Consider the following 20,333-nt stretch of genomic DNA (forward strand, 5'->3'; position numbering starts at 1 on the left):
GTTAATTTAAAATAATCCAGCATAGTGCCTTGGACAGGAAATTACATATGTAGGGACTACTCCTGTATCTGAAAGTGAGGTGTACTGCAAAATAAAATATTTTTTTCCATTAAACCTTGAAAAGGTGCCAATGAGAAGGGTGATTGGGCATGACTTTGAAAGCATCAGCAATATTAGTCTTAAAAAGCCACGCCCCTTGACATGGTATTTTAATGAAACTAAAAGCCTTGTCTATTCTAGCATACTGTAAAAAAATTGGTCAGGGGGAATTAAATCATTGATAACGGGGATGGAACTGGAAAGCGGAGAGGATAAATCAATAGTGAACCTTTTCTTCCCTGAATATTTGAGGATGGCAACCTCTAGCGGACTAACACGGTACAGTGGAAAAGAGGGTTGGGAGAATAGGTCAATCATGAAACCTTTAGTTGTTTCTTTATGGAGTAGTAGATCGACAGCTTCGGGATCATTTAAAGCAGATTTTAGAATATGAGAAATGTAAGACACAGTGGGGGAATGTATAATGCCTGAGGGAAATCCATTGTTAAGACCGGCAATGAGATAGCCTAGAAATAATGAAGAAGCCAAGGCGACAGGATTGATGGGAGTAGACGGCACTGGGCTTAATCATTTTTGGATGGAACCAGCACAAGTGCGCCAAGGCAAACACTTTTGCTGTGTCCGTCTCCACGAAAACTGCAGATACAAGAGGGAAAATCGCAGATATTTTCATGAAAATGATTGCATATTTGTTTTCCACCAGAGAAAATTACCTGTCTTAACCATTTGTCGTTGTATTGGGAAGGGGGAATCAGGATCGAATGACTTCAGGATAACTAACAGCGGATTGAGCTGATTGAGGACACAAAGGAGCTCTATGGTTAGCAGAGCTGCAAAACTGACAGGAGAATACACTTAGACCTGCGAAGTGGCAACAAAATAATTAATTATCTAAAGCATTCCAGTTAATTCTGGAGTTAAATTGTTCCAGAGTTGTGGTGGCTTTAGCAGAGAAAGTAGGTACTCATAAAAAGCTGTGCCTCTGTATCTCATGGACAGATCGGTGACGAGGCTAAGGTAGGTATCTAGTTCCGGGCAGCACACAGGATATGTGTCACAAAGAATGTCTCTGAGATAACGAAGGCTCTACTAAACTCTAAAAAAGTTAACTTTTATTCAGCAGATGATGATCTTTAGATTTCAAGACGATAGAAACACCGCCACAGTCCAGAACTCGATTATCATAAACCTCAAGGGAAGAAAGAAGCAAGAGAACTAGATTTACCTCCTTACCTTCCTGAATTTAACCACAAAGTTGGTTGGAAACGAGTATAAGATGGAACAGAGGTGTAGCTGGGATTGAAGAGTCTGAGCTAGAAACTGCCGTGGAAAGGTTGATAGAATGAAGAGCACTGGTAGATGGTCTGGGTGCAGAGGAAAACATGGGAAACTGAGCTGGAGTAGAGGATTGAATGGCAGCAGCAGCAGAGAAAATGAGAAACACAGGATGAGAATCAAAACTGTGGAGAGGCTGATTTATGACTGTTCCCCAGGGAGGAAAGACAATGACCTAAACTAGCAACAATTGTTTGGAGGGATTGTAGGGCTTGAAAGATGTCTGCTTTGCAAATGGCTTTGGTAGAACCTGAGGAGTTTGGGAAAGGATCACGAGAATCCGAACCAGGCTGAGGAGTTTGGGCTGGGGGAATGTTGATATCGGGAGTAGACTGAGGCAAGTAGGCAGGCTTAAAAGTAGAGGTATCAGAATGGATGAGCAGGGCAATGAGAGCCTCTCAAAAGCACCAGCGCTGTAAGACATTTTTCTGTTAAATCTTTCAGGAAGTGAGGAATTGTCCAAACTTGATCATTGAATCCAAACTTTTAAATACAGTACGTACTCTGCAATCTTGCATAAACTGCAGGGGCAACACATGTAACAAAAGTGCCTCTAAATCAAATGAAATCATGAGGTTGCTGAATCTCGCTCAGCATCTTCATTCCTGTCATATAACAGTGATCTAGTGATCCCATTTCTAATGCAATGAAACAGAAGAAGGCAAGAAAAGGACAAATACACAGTAATAGATTTCAAATTGCTTTAATTCTTACTGAGCACAGAGACAGTCGTGGTGAGCAGGGAAATCCACACACTGTAAGAGCCGCACAGGCCTGTAATTGAAAATGCATTTCAATAAATAAATTACACATGAAACAGACATTGTAAAAGAAATATATACACCCTCTGTAATATACAAGATTGCATATACTTGCTGCACGTCAGTCAAATTGTAATATCATATGAAGCTTTATGACACAGGCAAGAAAACAAATAACAAAAGTGTTAATAGGATCAAAACTTACTTATAGTTATCAGTACAGGTGTACTTAAATCCATCTTCCTGTAAGGTGGTTTCCAGGAGTTTTATTGTTTTTGTCCCACAAGATTCGCTAAAATTGAAAACAAAAAAAGGTTAGGTGCAACTAATGCAAAATCAATAACCTTCTGTATAACAGGTTGAAAGGATATTGTATAGACTGTATTTAACTGTTTTGAGGAATCTGAGCAGATATGTCTGCCCGCTAAGATAATGGAGTGTGATATTTAATAGGAAAACTGAGCTAAAGTCAAGGTGTTACATTTGAAATAATCCCATTGCCTTGCCAGGTGTCATTTCTCTTTGTGTTCATTGCACCCTCATTCTACGCCCCTCCCACTGGTGTAGCTCACTGATGCTTAACCCTTTCCTACTATTAGCATTGCCCCAGATGCAACCCCCAACATCAACATACACAGGGGAAGTGAAACAATAAACTACCATTTAAAAGAAATGTCATTCTCCACTCTAGATCTGTTATTAAAGTGGATCTATTGTGCATGTACTGGATGCACTTTCAAAAGAATTATAATTTTAAAAAAAAGACATAGTGGCGTTACCATATTTTGTTGATAAGAGAGGAACAGTAATACATTGTACATTAATATAAAATCTGTTAATTGTAATATTATGTATTATAGTGATAGTAAAGCCTTCTGAGATGACGGAAAGGAAGTTTGGCCTCACTCCAAATGATAACATTATTGCTTTCAAAACCTACTATAAAAAATATAATGCAAAATGGTCTTATTATACTGTAGTTGATCAGTTATTGGTTGTTATGGATAAGTAATTCTGCTGACAATGTCATATTAACACCTCACTACAGCACTAGCTACAATACATACTGTAGCACTGTGGCAAAGTGCCCGCCTCGTGTTTATTTTGTGTTGTATGTTGTGTGTTAATGTTGGTGTGTAGTCATTAGTACACAGGATATAAATGGGTCTGTGTAACACAAGTGTTTAAAATGTATATTTGTATTTAGGCACGAGGATTGCACAGCACTTCATGTGCAAGTAAAAAGTAATAATATGTGAGCATGGGGAATTGCACTTTATTAATTCACATGCAGTTGTACCGCGACTCCAATTGAATGATTTATTAGCAATCGAGTCTCGGTACAGCTGCATAAAAGCAACATGTTTTCACTCACTAGGGGTTGTGTTTTGGTGAGTGGAGAACAGGATTGGAGATGGAGGTAATAATAATAATAATAATAATAATAATATAATAATAATAATAATAATAATAATAAAAGTAATATATAAAGCTCACCGTGTTTTGTTTAGTGTTAGCCCGTTTTGTTTATCTGTTTATTTTGGCTACCAGTGCTCTGTCCTGTGTTTTTGTTTGTCTTGCAACCTTTTATTTTCTGTTTGTCTGTGCACTATTAAATGCTGAGCGAGACCATTCACTCAGCTCCACCAAACTCCACCTCTCTGTCATTCATGTTTATGGTCTGCGTCTAGGAGTCGCTGGTAATCTCACTGCCGACACCACGTGTCACAAAGACGGCCGGAGTGGGGGATGTCAGACCAGAAACAGAAACCAGGAAATAAACAAAAAGAGAGGTAGAGTTTGGTGGACCTGAGTGAATGGTCTTGCTCAGCATTTAATAGTGCACAGACAGGCAGAAAATAAAAGGTTGCAAAGACAAACAAGACACAGGACACAGCACTGGTAGCCAAAATAAACAGACAAACAAAACGGACGCGGTGAGCTGATATTTTACTTAATATTATTACCTCCGTCTCCAATCCCGTTCTCCACTCACCGAACACACATCCCCGAGTGAGTGAAAACATGCTACTTTTATGCAGCTGTACCAAGACTTGATTAGTTACTCGATTATTTTAAACACTCGTGTTACACAGACCCGTTTATATTCCGTGTACCAATGACTATACACCAACATTAACACACAACATACAACACAAAATACACACAGGGGCAGTCACTAGCCAGCCAAGTCCTTTGAACAAGATCAAAGAGGGGAGAGATCACAAAACAAAAGTCAAAAACAATAAGCACCACCACAACTGTAGGTTGTAGCTGATACGGTAGACATTTGCGGTTTTTAACTGTTGCTGGACTGTTACAGTTTTACCTTTAATCTCCCAAATGTAATGCCACGGTTGAGCTAGGTCACATTCACAAAAAAATATTGCACCAACAACTACATTTATTGACATGTGTGAAATTTAATATTAGTTAATACTCAATGCAAGTAGACAAAATGTTCATTGTAACCTGGCCCTGGAATATGCAGTATACATTTTCACAATATAACACTTACTTATCTGGACCTTCAATTTCATCCATAACCCAGATTTGTATATTCAAAATGTTGTCTCTTATTAAATTTGTAAGTTCAAACTTTGCAAAAAAGCTGTAAGAATGAAAAAAAGCAGGTTAAATATACAGTAATGCTTTGGTGATCTCAAGGGTAATAGATGGCTATAACAAAATCTACTGCAGATTCCCTGAGACTGTGCATTTACAGCAAATCTACAAGGAAGGAATTTCCCATTTCAAGTAAGACATGTGTTTCCTCATACTATTGCATGATTAGAGCTTAGGAAAACGTTGGGTTATTATCATAACCCTGGTTCCCTGAAATAGAAATGTAACCATTGCCAAATGGGATATAACCTCTTATAGCCTGAATTAGCTGAGCACTTATGACAAAGCTGCTCCTTTAAGAGCCCTGTATGTGTTAGACATCGTCTCTGTTCCCAGGAGATAAATACGAATGACGCATAAGGCTCAGCGTCATTTTCTCTTCAGACCTGTTGTGTTGGAGTAAACGCAGCGACCTTGAAGGGTAATAGCTACATTTCTATTTGACGGAACCAAGGTTATGATAATAACCTAACATTCCCTTTCAAGTATGAAATGTAGCCATTACCAAATGGGATACAATACCTAAGCCGTCGCAAGTGAAGGACTTGCAGCACCGGCAGATGTGCTAAAAAGGAAGAAAACTGTCTTGACCATTCTGGCCGAGGACCGAAGAGGATCCATGCATAGAGTCCACAGTACAGCGAGGAAGGACCCTTATGCAGCATATATGCTGCAAGGTTACACTGAGTAACCTCAGCATTTAACACCAAAAGTCCAAAAGGGTGCATGGCTAACTACACCAGGTCTAATAATAATGTTTTAAAAAGCAGAAAGAGTAGCTGATTTTAACACTCTGGTCCCCAAAACAGGGTTCTGCTGATCTCCGACATTCAGTTGGTAGAACCTGGTAAAAGTATGGAGGCGAACACTAACACACAGCAGCGGGCACCCTACTAAATACAGAGTTTTTAGGTTCATTTTTTGTGGCCCACGGCACCTGCAGGGCCGTGGTAAACGAGACTGAGCCTGGGGGGGGGGGGGCTTACTGGGTTCACCAAGACATTCTTCTAGACTAAGCCCCCCACCCCGAATAGTACCTGGACGGGAAGATCTAGTCAAGGCGCAGTTCACATGCCCTCCAATGCACTAAGGACATGACACCCCTGACGACGCTTGGTTGTGGGTCAGGTGATGATGCGTAAAAACCGTGATGCGTAAACCCGGGGACCTAGACAATTGAGGGCCTCGCAGCAGCTCTGTCTAAAGGGACTGCTGCTGGTTCATAGCTTCAAAAAGCTTCTTCTCCTTCAACCGGATCAATACCAGAATGCCTTCTACAGCAGAGGAGAGGGGGAGCTCTCTGATCCAGTTTAGGATTTAGAGGAGCGCAGACCCTTAGTCCTAATCATTAGCAGCTCATTTCTTGGCTCCACTATACTACTGTTGACTGCACTGCAGGAGATAAAAGGGGCAAATCATGTTGGGCTGGCATCAAAGATGCAGATCGGTCCCAGGAACAGCAGGCTAGCACAACAGCTGCAGTCTTTAACTGCTCCCTCAGCATGCTCCCTTCCCAGACAGTGGATGCACCTGTCATGCTTATCCTCTGCTGGAATGTTTTTCTTGCACAAGGGTGAAACCCAGGCAGGGTGCAAGGTCGAAAAAATATTTCAACTGTGCAATGAATGCAGACAATAGAACAGACATTTAATGGACTGGTGCTGAAAGCTGTTGTGTATAGTACACAAAAATCGAGCATTGGTAATGGTCTTGGTGTCAAACCGGACCAAACCGGGTCACTGGTACCAATTCTGGTATGAACCAGATGACTGGTAAGGACCTTGGTACCAATAAAGGTGACTGGTATTACTACACCTTTCTTTTATAAGGATAGCATCTCAGTCTTTCATGAGAGGCTAGTTGCAGCAAGTAAAGAAACGATGTACTTAGCATAAGACTGTTATTCCACAGCCCTTTTTTCCATTTTAAATGTAAAGTGGATTCTATACATTTAAAACTTGCATTTAATAAAGTTATTTTTCCAATCGCATCATTTTGTTTATTAAATAATAATAAGTATAAGTACAGTGTAAGTGCAGTGTAGGTAATCTACCTGTATTATATGAAGTGTATATGTGTGTATGGTGAGTTTACCAGCAACTAAAGCCTGTATAAAATATTCCAGTTACTGGAACAGAAACCTAAATAAATTTCCAAGAAAGCAGTAGGTGCAATGAACAATAAACTGGTGATGGCTCCTTCATATAAAGGAACTGAAATGCCTGTTCAATTCAAAGTGTCATGTTGTTTCTCTGAACTCTGAATAATGGAAATAGTTGAGTGGTGGCCCGATTTTGAAAAAGTCTGGTTTTCCAGTTGGTAAAGGCCTAGCTAACGAGCAAGGGTAGCTTTAGGTACTTTCTGGATGTATACTTCATTACGAATACATTCATGTTTTGTTTTTAGTTTTTTGAATATGTAGTCTTCTCATGGTGTGATTACACACATTTGCATTTGAGTAAATTTAAAGTATTGTTTTTTTGTTTTAAGAAAAAGTGTATTTTGTAGAATAACCATATTAAATTTCTTTCTGTACACTATCTTGGTTTTAATGACTTCTAATTTCTTTCAAAAACATTATTTCTTGAGAAACATGAAACCTGGAGGGTCATTTTAGACATTATTACACTGCCTTTGAATATTATTTATAATATTTATTAGATATGAAATACTTATTATTTACATTTTGTTGACTGTCTCTTTTTTTTTTGTTAACTTCTCATTTGTGAACTCTACAAGACCCTCATGGCAACAAAAAGGTATGGGGTGCCGTTCGGGACATAAATCAAACTGACACCTCATACATTACACACTGAAACTGCATGTGGTACACATTGAAATCTCATACACTACATAGTGAAATCTCATAGACTACACAGTGAAATCTCATACACTACATACTGAAATCTCATAGACTACACAGTGAAATCTGAAAACGGTGGTGGTGGGGGGAGTATTGGGTGGCAGGGAAGGGGTTAAATTCCTCCTTGCAAAAACAGGTGGAGAGTGGCTGGAATAAATAATCAAATGGTTAATTAGGATCCAGCCACAGGTGTATTTAAAGGGTAATCAGGTGTTAGAGAAGAGTAATGGTGAGGGTGCTGAGTTGTAGAGTTTTATTTTGGGTGTGTTTGTAAAATGTTTGTAAATGTAAATAAAATGTGTGTGAGCGCTAAACTGTAGCATTGCTGGTCTCTGTGAACACAAAAGTGTTATAAGGGATCGTGACCCTAAATCATTAGTAGAAAGACATTTTAACCAAACGGGACATGACATATGCACACTTAGAGTCTTGGGTATTGAATTGGTTAAGAATCCAAGGAGGGGTGGTGATAATGATGAAACACTGTTACAAAACAAAGTGAAACAGATACACAGGCTGCAAACTGAATCTGCAGGAGGGTTAAATGAGGAACTGTCATTGGTTTCATTTCTGTAATTGTATTGCTGCAAAATGATTAATTGTAAAATAAGTTATTGAGAAACAACTGTTGTGTACTTTCCTTTTAAGAATGAATGAATTAACTAATGGTAATAATCACCAAAAGCTAGATACAAATGTTATTAATTTTGTTTGAATACACACCAAGGAAGACAACAGCCGCAACGTGTCTGTGCTTGTGTGTCTGCTGTTTAAAAAAAAAAAAAAAAAAAAAAAAAAAATGAAAATAAAGAAATAAATCTTTTTTTTTTAATTAGTATGTGCAGTTTCACTGTGTGATGGCGAACCCTCACATATAGCCCTCAATATATAAGTGCATTTAGTTTTAAAAAATGCAAGCTTGTTGTTAAAATAAAGCTAAAAATCAAAAACATAAATAAACTGGTGTGCCAAAAGTACTGCCATATACAAGTAGGGACCTCTAGTGGTGAATGTTAATATTGCACAGTCTATTTGGGAGCTGGTCCCTCATTATTTATATTGGCCATATTAAATATTGTGTATTGGATATATGCATACATTGTGGGAGCTAGTGTATTGTTTTGTTATTATCTTTTGGACGTATGTGTACCTTGTTTATGGGTCATCATGATAAAGGGGGGGGGGGGGGTTAGAACTTTATATTGGGACACTACCTTTTTAAATGATTAAAGGTATAACCTGTGGGGGGGTTAGGACTTATAAAAGGAAGGCAATATGTCTTCCAGAGAGAGAGAGAGAAAGAGAGAGAGAGTTATGGTGCCTTGAGCTGCTGGTTTCTGTAAGCTGAACTAAAGTAGACCGGACTGTCTGTTGTGCTGCTGTGGTACATATTTCTATGCACCATGATGCATAAGTTCCCCATTCCCCATTTTTCTACAAACTGGTGTGTTTTTCTTCAAGTCTTTGTCGTATAGAGGTTGGTGTTGCTCAGTTACTAAAGACCCCCACAACAGTAAGGTATATGATCACTGTGTAGTGTATGTGATTTCACTGTGTAGTTTATGCGAATTCGCTGTGTAGTATATGTGTTTACAGTGTGTAGTATATGTATGTGATTTCAGTATGTAGTGTCCGCTTCTGTATACACTGCAGGCTCACCATACAACCATCTCAGAGCTACAGCGTCGGAGGACAACGCAGCTCTGGGGAGTTTACAAGCAATCCCACAGGCGCCCAGCCAGACCAAAGAGGGCGCTGGTGCACGGTGAGCCGATGGCACTCTGGCCAACCTAAGCCAGCCCCCCCCCCCCCCCCCCCCCCCCCCCCCCCCCCCCCAGGGGCTCGGCCAATTGTGAGAGCTACCGTCCACGGACGGGAATGAAATAGTCTGGACCCAAACCGGCAACGTCCAGGCTATAGAGTTCATCCTCCACACTGAACGCCTTTACCGGATGCGCCGCTCAGGAGCCCCCAGCATTGTGTACTCTTACCCATTTACAGGATACGCCCCGTCTGAAACAGAGCCATTTAGCATCACATGCATTACCCCTGCAGCCAGTTTTGCATACTGTAAAACAAAATCAAGGGAAAAACAAGTAATACAGTAGAATAAGTATGCTTTTTGCGATGTCATTTCTGCGTATTTTGTTTTTTAAAACAATTTTCAACTTTTGATGACCAAAAGGCAATTTTTGTAAATGTTCTGGTTTCTTCTGGTATTGCCTAAAACTGGTTTCCTCATAATATGTACCCCCGGAATTTTTTCCTTGTTCTGTATTTATGTTCTGCTAGATACAAACTACTTATTGTTAAAGATTTCAATATTTGCCATGTCCTTAATTACAAAAAAAAAAGAGTTAAATATGTATATAGTAACTAACTATCCTCCTACAGAAATTAAATGTTTTCAAAGGATTTAAGATTCAAAATGGCACATTTAATTGGTTATCAAAAATATGTATTCAAAATTTCAGTCATGTTTCAAAAATATGCTTTTATTGCAAAACATTAACATGCTGCTGTAAAAGAAAAAAAATAGTGATAGTACATGAGTTCTAATATATTCACTCACTTCTTCTGATGCAATCCTCCAGAAAGATTCAACTGGGTTGTGCTCACATTCATCAGTGGTGGGGCATGACTTGTAATTCATACCTGTAAATGTATTTCCTTTAGCTGTTATGCACTATGGCAGAGACAGGGTTAAAGCTTCTGCCAGCAACCACAGGTGTGGCCACTCTCTAGTTAGTGCAGATTGGTGCTAACTGGGGAGTGTCCATCTGCATAAAGCAGGCAGAAAGCCTGTGGTTGTGGAGAGGGAGTAGAGGAGTCGACAAGTTTTGTGGTGTTTTGTTAAACCTTTATTTTGGCCCTTGTGCCCTTTTGTTTGTTATTCATGTTTTTTTTTTTTTTTTTTTTTTAAAGAGTGCATCCAGCGCTTTTCACTGCAGTTCATAAATCTCTGAGTCTCTTTCCTTTTTGTTAAAGTCAACTGTTTCATAATTATTACACTTCATTCCATTAAACATGTATTAAATAAATAAATAACTAAATAAATAAATACAGTGTGGCAAAACTATATGTTTTTTGAGTATGTTTTTAAAATAACATTATCGGCAGCACATGTTTATAAAATCAACTTGGCTTTGTGGTTGTTGTGTAAAATACAAAAAAAATAAAAAATCTTTGTCACATTTATCTTTTTTTATTGATTTAAACAGCTGTGAGCATTTCTAACCAGAAATGTGCAAACCCTACTCTCGCAGATCTCCTTATATTGTATTTAGGAAAGTCTGAAGAGGGTCATTAAATCACCTATAGGAGTAAATACAAGCAAAACTAAAGTGAAAACACAGCAGTATTTAGATCTGGCATGGTTTAGATAATTAAAATAGATTTCTGCATTGCTGTAATGATTTCAATATGACCTGTGCCTCCAGGATGTCCACACCAGGCCAGCCCGTTAGCCAACCAGCCCATCAGAGTTCCATCGAGAGGCATCATCCTTTTTGTGCTGTCGGCGTACCTGTTCACGAGCAGCTGACTGTTCTCCCAGAATAATGACTAAAAACAACAGGTAACAAATGCTACATATTTATTGGTTTACCAAAAGTGTTCTTATTGTAGAGGAGTGGATTCTGTTAAATGATACAGTACATCTCCACTTTCTAATGTGTGATTATGATTACCCAGGCCAACAGCAAACCTGCCACTGCATTAGCAAAACGCCAAATAATTGTATTAGGATTTCGATCTTGTAATAGAACGGCGAAGTACTGCAAACATTTCATTTTGCATTGCATCCAATCCAGTAAAGCGACAAAAATTTGCATATATACAAATGGTGTTACCACAGACATTTCTTTATTTTATATTATACAGTTTTGAATGCTTTTCTGTTTTAAGAGCCTTAATAGAACTTGGTTAAACAGTAATGTGATTTAAATGTACAAAATTATCACATATATTTATATATATATATATATTATATCTATATATATATATATATATTATATATATATATATATATTATATATATATATATATATATAAATATTTTAAACTTTGAATAACCCTTTCATGATTTCACATGGGGACAGCTAGAAAACTCTGCTACTCTTTATATGGGGACATATGGAAGATGTACATGTATGATAGCTATTTTTCGCTCTTATAAAGCAATGGAGCTTAAATATATTTTTGATTGAATTATTATTTTTTTTATATGTCCAAAACGACTTTTTCTCAGCTGTTTAAAAAACTATGTAAGGCATTGTAACAGGGCGAGCAGCCCTGTACAGTTATTTATTTAGAACGGGTTAATAATCATAAGGATCAGTGATCAGTCTTAGTTTTAGTTCTTATTTTGTGTTTGTGATTTGTTTTATTTAAAACCTTTATTTTCACTCTGTGAGCAGTGTTTTCTGTTTAAATGTTTTATTTCATTTTTGTATTTAAATAAATGACGCACAGCGCATCTTTGAACTACTGTACTGCCTATTTGTTTTTACTGTTCCTGCATCTGGCCTGACGTCACCACTCGCCAGCCTGTCACACGTGATGTCAGCAGTAAGATAAACCACAGCCTCCGACTCAGGCCAGAGAGAAGGTGCTGCAATATTTTTTTTTTTTGTTTCTATTATTATTGTGGAAAAAAGATGGGAGGAGGAAGAGGAAAGGTAGGAGGAAGAAGAGGAAAGGGGAAGGTGAAGCAGCAGCTGCAGCAACCACAGCAGCAGAAGAGCTGGTGGACCCGGGATCCAGCTCGGTCTGGACCCCTGAACTGAGCAGCAGATCAGGAAGAAAGGAGGGCGGAAGGGGCCCCCATGTGCTGAAGGGCCTGGTTGGGGATGTGGCAGAGTGGTTCTTGATGAGAGACCCAACCAACGCCCAAGAGAGCGGATCCCGAACAGCCACAGCCCAAGCGTGCCCAGCAGAGAAAGATTGCCTGCTGGTTCCACCACAGCCACTGGAGGAGAGCAGCTGGGTAGCCTTCCTCAACACCATAGGGGTGACATAGGAGTTCTACCTCTGTAGCACCAGCAGAGGAAGAATACCTGCATGTTCTGCCACCTCCACCAAGAGGGGAGGAGCTCAGATGCCTGAGTGGGAGTAGCCCGAATGTCCACAGCCCAAGAGGGGGGAGTCGTTGCATTCACAGCCCAAGAAGGGGGAGTCAGTGCATCCACAACCCAAGAACGGGAAGGCCGAACGTCCACAGCCCAGGTACCCACCAGCAGAGGGAGAATACCTGCTGGTTCAGCCTCCGTCGTACTGGAAGGACTGCTTACCCCTCCCACCTCCACCAACAGAAGGCGAATACCTGCTGGTGGTGGCTCCATCGCCGTGGGAGGACTGCCTGTTGCTCCTACCTCCACCAGCAGAGGGAGCATGCCTGCTGGCGTCACCCCCACCAGCAGAGGGAAGAGGCCTGCTGATCGTACCACCTTCACTTCCATCACTGCCACCACTATCACCCCCAGCACAAGGAGAGGAGCAGGAGATGCCTCTGCCTCCACCTCTGCCAGTAGAGGGCGCACCCCTACAAGCAGAGAGAGAGTCTGCTGGTCCCACCTCTGCAAGCAAAAGGAAGAGACCTGCTGGCTGCACCGTCACTTTCTTCACCACCCCACAATCACGAAGAGAGGAGCAGAAGCTATCTCTGCCTCCAGCCCCACCAGCAGAGGGAGAATACCTGCTGGTTCCACCTCCATCGCCGTGGAAGGACTACGTGCCTCTCCCACCTCCACCAGCAGAGGGAGTATGGCTGCTGGTTCCCCCACTGCAGCTAGAAGGGGAGGAGCCCTTGCCGCCTTCACCGCCATAAGGGGAGGAGCCCCTGCCGCCAGAAGGGGAGGAGCCCCTGCTGAACTCACCGACAGAAGGGGAAGAGTCCCTGTCGCCTTCATTGCCAGAAGGTGAAGAGCCCCTGCCACCTTTGCCACCAGAAGGGGAGGAGACCCTGCCGTCTTCACGGGGAACAGAGCAGCAGGAGCTGCCTCTGCATCCACCACCATCACCACCTGGAGCAGAGCAGCAGGAGCTGCCTCTGACTCCACCCCCGCCAGAAGGAGAGCAGCAGGAGCTGCTTCTCTCTTCATTATTGGAGGGACTGGGGCAGGATGCTGCCGGACCTCAGCAGCCCCTGCATATGTTGCTGAGGGGACCACGTGGGAAAACTGCCGGGTTGCAGCGGCCGCAAAAAGGGCCACCCCTAGCACCACCACTAGTCCTGGCTCCTCTCCTGCCGTCGCCTCCCGAGGGCCCGCTGCTACCATGTCGCGCATTGCCTGGGGATGCCAGTTGGCCATCACCTGGGTATGCCAGTTCGCCATCCCCCGGGGATACTAGCCGTGCACCGCCCAAGGATGCCTGCCGTGCACCGCCCAAGGATGCCTGCCGTGCACCGCCCAAGGATGCTTGCTGGTCCGCATCGTCTGGGACTGCCTGCTGCTCCGCATCGCCTGGGGTTGCCTATGTCTCTTTATCTTCTCTTAGGGTTGCTGTCGGCTCTGCTTCGTCTGGGGTCGCTGAGGGTTCTGCATCGCCTGGGGACGCTGCCTGCTCTGCTTCACCTGGGGACGCTGCCTGCTCTGCTTCGCCTGGGGTAGCTGTCAGCTCTGCATCGCCTGGGGTAGCTGTCAGCTCTGCTTCACCTGGGGTCGCTGCCGGCTCTGCTTCGCCTGGGGTCGCTGCCGGCTCTGCTTCGCCTGGGGTCGCTGCCTGCTCTGCTTCGTCTGGGGTAGCTGTCTACTTTGCTTTGCCTGGGGTAGCTGTCTACTTTGCTTTGCCTGGGGTAGCTGTCAGCTCTGCTTCGCCTGGGGTCGCTGCCTGCTCTGCTTCGTCTGGGGTAGCTGTCTACTTTGCTTTGCCTGGGGTAGCTGTCTACTTTGCTTTGCCTGGGGTAGCTGTCAGCTCTGCTTCGCCTGGGGTCGCTGTCTGCTCTTCTTCGCCTGGGGTCGCTGCTAGTCCTGCAGGACCGCAGGAAACACTGGGGCCGGCGCCTCAGGAAAGGGGGCTGCTGGCTACAAAGAAGGGAGGGGAGGTCCTCCTACGACAGCATGGCCGGAGGCCCACCAGAGGACACTGCGGACCACAGAGAGGGGGAAGGTCAGGAGACCAGTTCCCCCTACTACAGTCTGGCTGGAACCCCGGAAGAAGGAGCTTCCAGTCAGGAAGACATGGGGGGAGAAGGACCTCCCACCATAGCCACTCCCATGGATTATTCCAGACTTCCCTTCTGGGACTTTGAGACTGAGGGGGGAGGTGGCTGTTGGAGCCATGTGTGTGTATTGCAAGGGGGGGGGGGGGGGGTGTTATGTAACAGGGTGAGTAGCCCTGTACAGTTATTAAGTTAGAATGGAGTTTTCTCCTCTGCCCCTGTGCAGTTTATTTTGTGTTTTTATGTTTATGATTTATTTATTTGTGTTTATCATGTATGTAACTCTCGCGAACGCCGTGGGTTGTGTTATTGTATTTATGACGGCGTAGCTGCGTTTGTTTTGTTTTTGTCTTTTATACCGTGAATGGGAAGTCCCATCCACAATTAAAAACCTTGCGCAGAAGGTGGCCATCTCCCTCTTAATTAATTGTTTAATTTATTGCTAATTGGGAAATGGTCACCTGCAGAAAAGCCTGCAGCGCTCTGCAGTTGTGGTAGGTATTCGAGAGGAGGAACGAGAGCGAGAGAAGAGAGAGAAATTTAAAATAATAATCATAAGGATCAGTGAAGGCGGTTGCCCAGCCTGATCTTAGTTTTAGTTCTTATTTTGTGTTTGTGATTTGTTTTATTTAAAACCTTTATTTTTGCTCTGTGAGCAGTGTTTTCTGTTTAAATGTTTTATTTTATTTTTTTATTTAAATAAACGGCGCACGCCGCATCTTTGAACTGCTGCATTGCCTATTTGTTTATTCTGTTCCTGCATCTGGCCTGACGTCACCACTCGCCAGCCTGTCACAGGCATAAAAGGGTTACAGAAATTATATATATATATATATATATATATATATATATATATATATATATATATATATATATATATATATATATATATTGTCTTATTATATAATATATAAACTGTCAGTGACATTCGTCCCTTGTCACACATGCAAATCAATATATGTTTATTAAACAAAAATCAGATTACCATGACGTATAACCACTGTATTCACATGCAGCACAGTAAGTTTGACAGATACAGAGATGGACAAATGCCTTCATAACCTCTAGATTCTGATAATCTCAATAGTTTATACTAAAGTATGTCCAGACTAAGTGTCATCACAACTGAGTAAGTGCCTCTCTTGAAACGTAAAACCTTAAGTGTGACATGCAGTATGGATGGAAAGACTAAAAGATGGACCATGTACCCCAAGATAATCTGTGGAGGTCCTCACCAATTTATTTATTTTTTTTTCACAATTGGAAATGCATTTGCCCCCAGTGTCAAATTGTGCAACCAATTAAATGAAACTGTAAAAAGTTTTTTTTTTTTTTTTTAATTTTGGCAAAAGAATATACAAATGCAATTTTTGAAAACACTATCATCTACACTAGGGTTAAGAGGCCTGAGAGAAGTCGTGCAAGTCATAATAAAAGTGACAGGAGAAAAGTCTTTACCCTACCTTGTTAACTGGAACATCGTGAACAGTTAGTCTGATAAAAGGCTCATAGTCCTTAGGAAACACCTTGCAAGGGTTCTTGAAGATAAAAGCATCCCTGAAAGCCTCCCAGATCTGAGAACAGTTCTTCTCACTGAAATCAATAATCAATTTTACTCCTGTTAATGTCATCTTCTACTTATTATCATTAATGTCTCAGCTGGAGTATAAGAGGTGTCACTGGGGACAAGCTCCTGATATCTTTGGCTATTATCATTCAAATTGTTTTACTCTATTAATATTGAATACTGTATAAAGCAGCACATTATACTGTAGCATACAGTGTATGTGTATGTTTGCAGCTTTCTACTGTTTTCAGTTATTACAATATGCTGTTCATGTACATTATAGTAGACTGTACTGTACTGACTGAAAAGAAATGTGATTAAGGAACACTATTGTTCACCACCAAAACAGGTATATTTGTAAAATACTTCTGTGTTTTAATTCGTTTTGTCAGGTTATTGATGAACACAGTCTTTTTTGACGTCTTAATTAATGGGTTTTACTGTGCAATACAGTAAATGTGTTAAACACTTTTCACAATAATTCAACAGAAGATTCTGTCATTGTAGCTGGTCCTATATGTGATTGTGTGTGTGTGTGTTTTTTTTTTAATTATTGGTCCTATAGTTATAGTTATTATATGATAAGTATGTTGGTCTTTCCTTTTAAAAGGTCTTGATTTCGATAAAAAGCAACCAGATATGTTCTGCATTTGCTCTGTCTCTGACTTCAGCAGAATTAGTCATTTGGCACACCGACAGGCTTGTGTTACAATTCAGTCAATAGACCTTTAGTAATGTTGGCTTATCCAACTGTATCGAGTTGTGTGAATACAAGATAACAGGAATTTAAATCCCAATGAAAGATACTGGCAGAAAGACAGCACCTCTGTATACTTGAAGACACAAATTACAACAAATATAATATAAGAATGGTGAAAGTTGGGGCAGTGTTGATAATATTATACCATGCCTGAAATTAGTACTTGGGTAAAGGTTGAAATTGGTTATTGTAGTTTTTTTTTGTTAGTTTTTTTATTTATTGACTATACGCAATAAATAACAATTACACAAATATTTTCAAAAAAGCAATAAATGCAACTGAAATGGCACTCCAATTGAAAGTTACCCAAATAGCAAAACCATGAAAAGCACCATGAACAGGTGGCCAGAAAGTCTAAACACAATCTTTTATTGCTACTGTAACAAAGGTTAGGTGACAGAAATGTCAATTACATAAATACCATACACTTTTAGAGCCTACTGTAGATTCTAAAATCACCCGAGATCACACTTACCCTACACTGGGGTTCACCACTCTGATGTAATTGTAGCACCTTCCAATGATAATTTCTTCCAGACTGAGTGTTGTGCCATCTCCTTGCCACTGCTTCTCCATGCCTGTTTCTGCTTCAGCATTCTGGATGACAGGGATAAGCAAAGAAAGGATAGGAAGAACATGTAAAAACCAGAACAACAAAACAGAAAATAAAGCTTTCATATCGACTTCCTCACAAAGACAAGCTTTCAGAGCACGGAAGAGAACCAAATGAAATGAAACTCATGCCACAGAACTTCTGAACTTACTGCTTCAGCTGTCCTTGAGTTTAAAGCCTGTTATCTGCACCAATGCCATTGGACATAAAGTCTGAACAAACAAATAACACCTGTTGGTAGTTTTAGGCTTTCACACTTTTATGTTTTGGAATGAAGTCATTCAAAGTGCCTGTCTTCTCATGACTTTTAGATTGTAATTAACATTAGAACAGGCCCTAGCCTATGCAAATGCGCGTGATAACCTACCCTGTCATGATTCACTAGATCAGTGGTTCTCAAACTGGTGGTTGCACCCTTCAAAGGGGGGCGCAGACTGCATCATTGGGGGCGTTAACTTAAAGAAGATCTTACTGCTAACACCTCCAGGCATGTCGCAGTTTGTAGATGACATGAAGTTGACCCTGCATTTTTATTTTTTTATTTTTTTTAATTCCTTGCCATTGCCATTTCTTCACATAGACACGTTTTCATAAAGTAATAGCATGAGGTTTACTTGTGCCTTTTTGTATCTGAACAAACAAACGAAAACTGAAATTTAACGTTGTAAAATGAAGGGGAAAAACTCACTGCTTTGCTTCTCGTTCATTACATTCCACAAAACATATATAATATATACAATCTGTATAACAATCACTACACCACATTTTCAGGAAGTTGGGTACGGTTTAATCTAGGTGTTTCAGAATGACTTGCTTGCCTTTTTTCTTTCCAATGAGATTCTGGCTCGCTGTATGGCAGCACAGTGTGTTTTTGTCCCAGATGGCTTTAGCATAGAAATCAGTATGCGTGCTCGCCTACAATCTGGTTTGTTTACTTTTTGCTGTCTAAAACTTTTAAATAGAGGCTCATTGAAATCTAAACTCCGATATCAGACAAGTGCTGTATATATATATATCAATTATATATATATATATATATATATAGATATATTATATATATATATATTATATATATATTTTTATATATATATTATATGTGTGGGTGTGTTTATGTTTACGTGTCATGTACTAACATTGACATTATGATATATATATATATATATATACACACACCACACACACACACACTGCAGTGTACAAAATTGAAGGCATGTGAAAGAAAACGTTTTTAAAAAATGTACACAAAAGGATTAAAAGATTTAAAAATACTTTATTTTTAGGATGTTTTGGGCAGAAGCCCTTCTTCAGCTGTTTAAAACTATTTTTAAATAGCTGAAGGGCTTTTGCCAGAAACCTTTAGTCTATTTGTATTATAGTAGAGACTTGAACAAGCAAAAACATCAGTTTAAATATTTTGCTTCTTATTAGATCAAAATACTTTTTCAAAACCTCTGTGCTTAGTTGCAATAAAATCATATAGGAGTAACATAGTTTTTAAAGTTTAAAACATTTGTTCTGTCTAGAAAGGGTTATTTTTTTTTTCTTTTTGTTAATTTTTAATACCTCTGTGTTTAGTTACCCCAGATGCCTGCTTCTTTCAAGGTTACAGGCTTCCACGTGCAATAGTCTGACCGGCTTCCAAGAGTGTATGTGCACTAATAACAAAGGCACATAGACAAGCTTTTTTCTAACGTTAACCCTTGTTCAGTTTTCTTAATTCAAATCATTGTAACCTGTTCATAATTTGCAGCAATATTATTTATGCTGGTTTTATGTTCTTTAAACAATATTTACAATTATTACAATATTCTGACAATGTCAGTTAGGTCTGAACTTCTTTAGTTTTTAACTGTAATATGTTCTTTCAACAACAATAATAATGTTATTTGTATAACAGCTTAACTTTAAATGAGTTTTATAACATGTATTTCTAATTCAGATACTTCAGTATAACAAGTTGCTCCTAGAAATGCTAATATTATTTTACTCTGTTGATCTGTTATTAAATCATTCAAGCCTTTAATGAAATGTCCATTTATTTTCATCTATTGTTAACATGTTAGGATGTAATAGTTTTAAACTGACTGAACTAAGTTTTACCTTTTTCTCTGTTCATTCAAAATCCAGTTGAAGTAGATTTTAAGGCATCTTAGCCTTTTGCCAATTTTTGGTGTTGATTAATATGAGGCATTGCCGTAAGCATTTTCTAATACTCCTACCTTCTGTTATCCAAGCGAAATGAAAGTTAAGTAGCGAAAGCAACTGGCTACTTTTTCTCACAAAACTGGAATATGCTAGGCCTTTTGATAACAGCCTGCCAAGTTTGACTCCTTCCAGCAGGTGCTTTCATAGACTGCACACAACTGCTGCACAACTCCTATCTGTTTTATACTGAGTATACAGATCATTTTGAAAGGAACATATCATATACATTATTACTATAATTATTGACAAAGCGAATATCATATTACTTCAATCAATACAGGCCAGTTTAAATCATCCAATTCATGTCTAATAACTCAGCCCGTTTCCAACAGGATTCAAACTTTGCGCCAGGCTCAGCTCGGACTGCTTCTGCAAACACCAC

At 40.2% G+C, this 20,333-nt stretch overlaps 1 protein-coding gene across 3 annotated transcripts; it reads right to left on the minus strand.

Annotated features, from left to right (window-relative positions):
• Positions 1-2,082: 2,082 nt before the first annotated feature.
• LOC121324571 (ADP-ribosyl cyclase/cyclic ADP-ribose hydrolase 2-like) lies at positions 2,083-19,966 on the minus strand. Of its 3 annotated transcripts, none has more exons than XM_041266643.1 (9): positions 19,847-19,966; positions 17,609-17,730; positions 16,270-16,399; positions 11,073-11,208; positions 10,217-10,299; positions 9,636-9,712; positions 4,675-4,767; positions 2,362-2,448; positions 2,083-2,169 (listed from the first exon to the last, which is right to left on the minus strand). In XM_041266643.1, exons 2-9 carry the CDS (start codon positions 17,707-17,709, stop codon positions 2,106-2,108), a joined length of 771 nt encoding a protein of 256 aa, XP_041122577.1. In that variant the 5' UTR covers positions 17,710-17,730; positions 19,847-19,966; the 3' UTR covers positions 2,083-2,105. The 3 variants fall into 3 exon arrangements, with proteins under 3 accessions (XP_041122577.1, XP_041122567.1, XP_041122560.1); XM_041266633.1 differs by lacking the exon at positions 19,847-19,966 and adding an exon at positions 17,898-18,113; XM_041266626.1 differs by lacking the exon at positions 19,847-19,966 and having other exon boundaries at positions 17,609-17,883.
• Positions 19,967-20,333: the final 367 nt, after the last annotated feature.

Source organism: Polyodon spathula, chromosome 1, assembly GCF_017654505.1.
Source record: "Polyodon spathula isolate WHYD16114869_AA chromosome 1, ASM1765450v1, whole genome shotgun sequence".
Lineage (NCBI taxonomy): Eukaryota > Metazoa > Chordata > Actinopteri > Acipenseriformes > Polyodontidae > Polyodon > Polyodon spathula.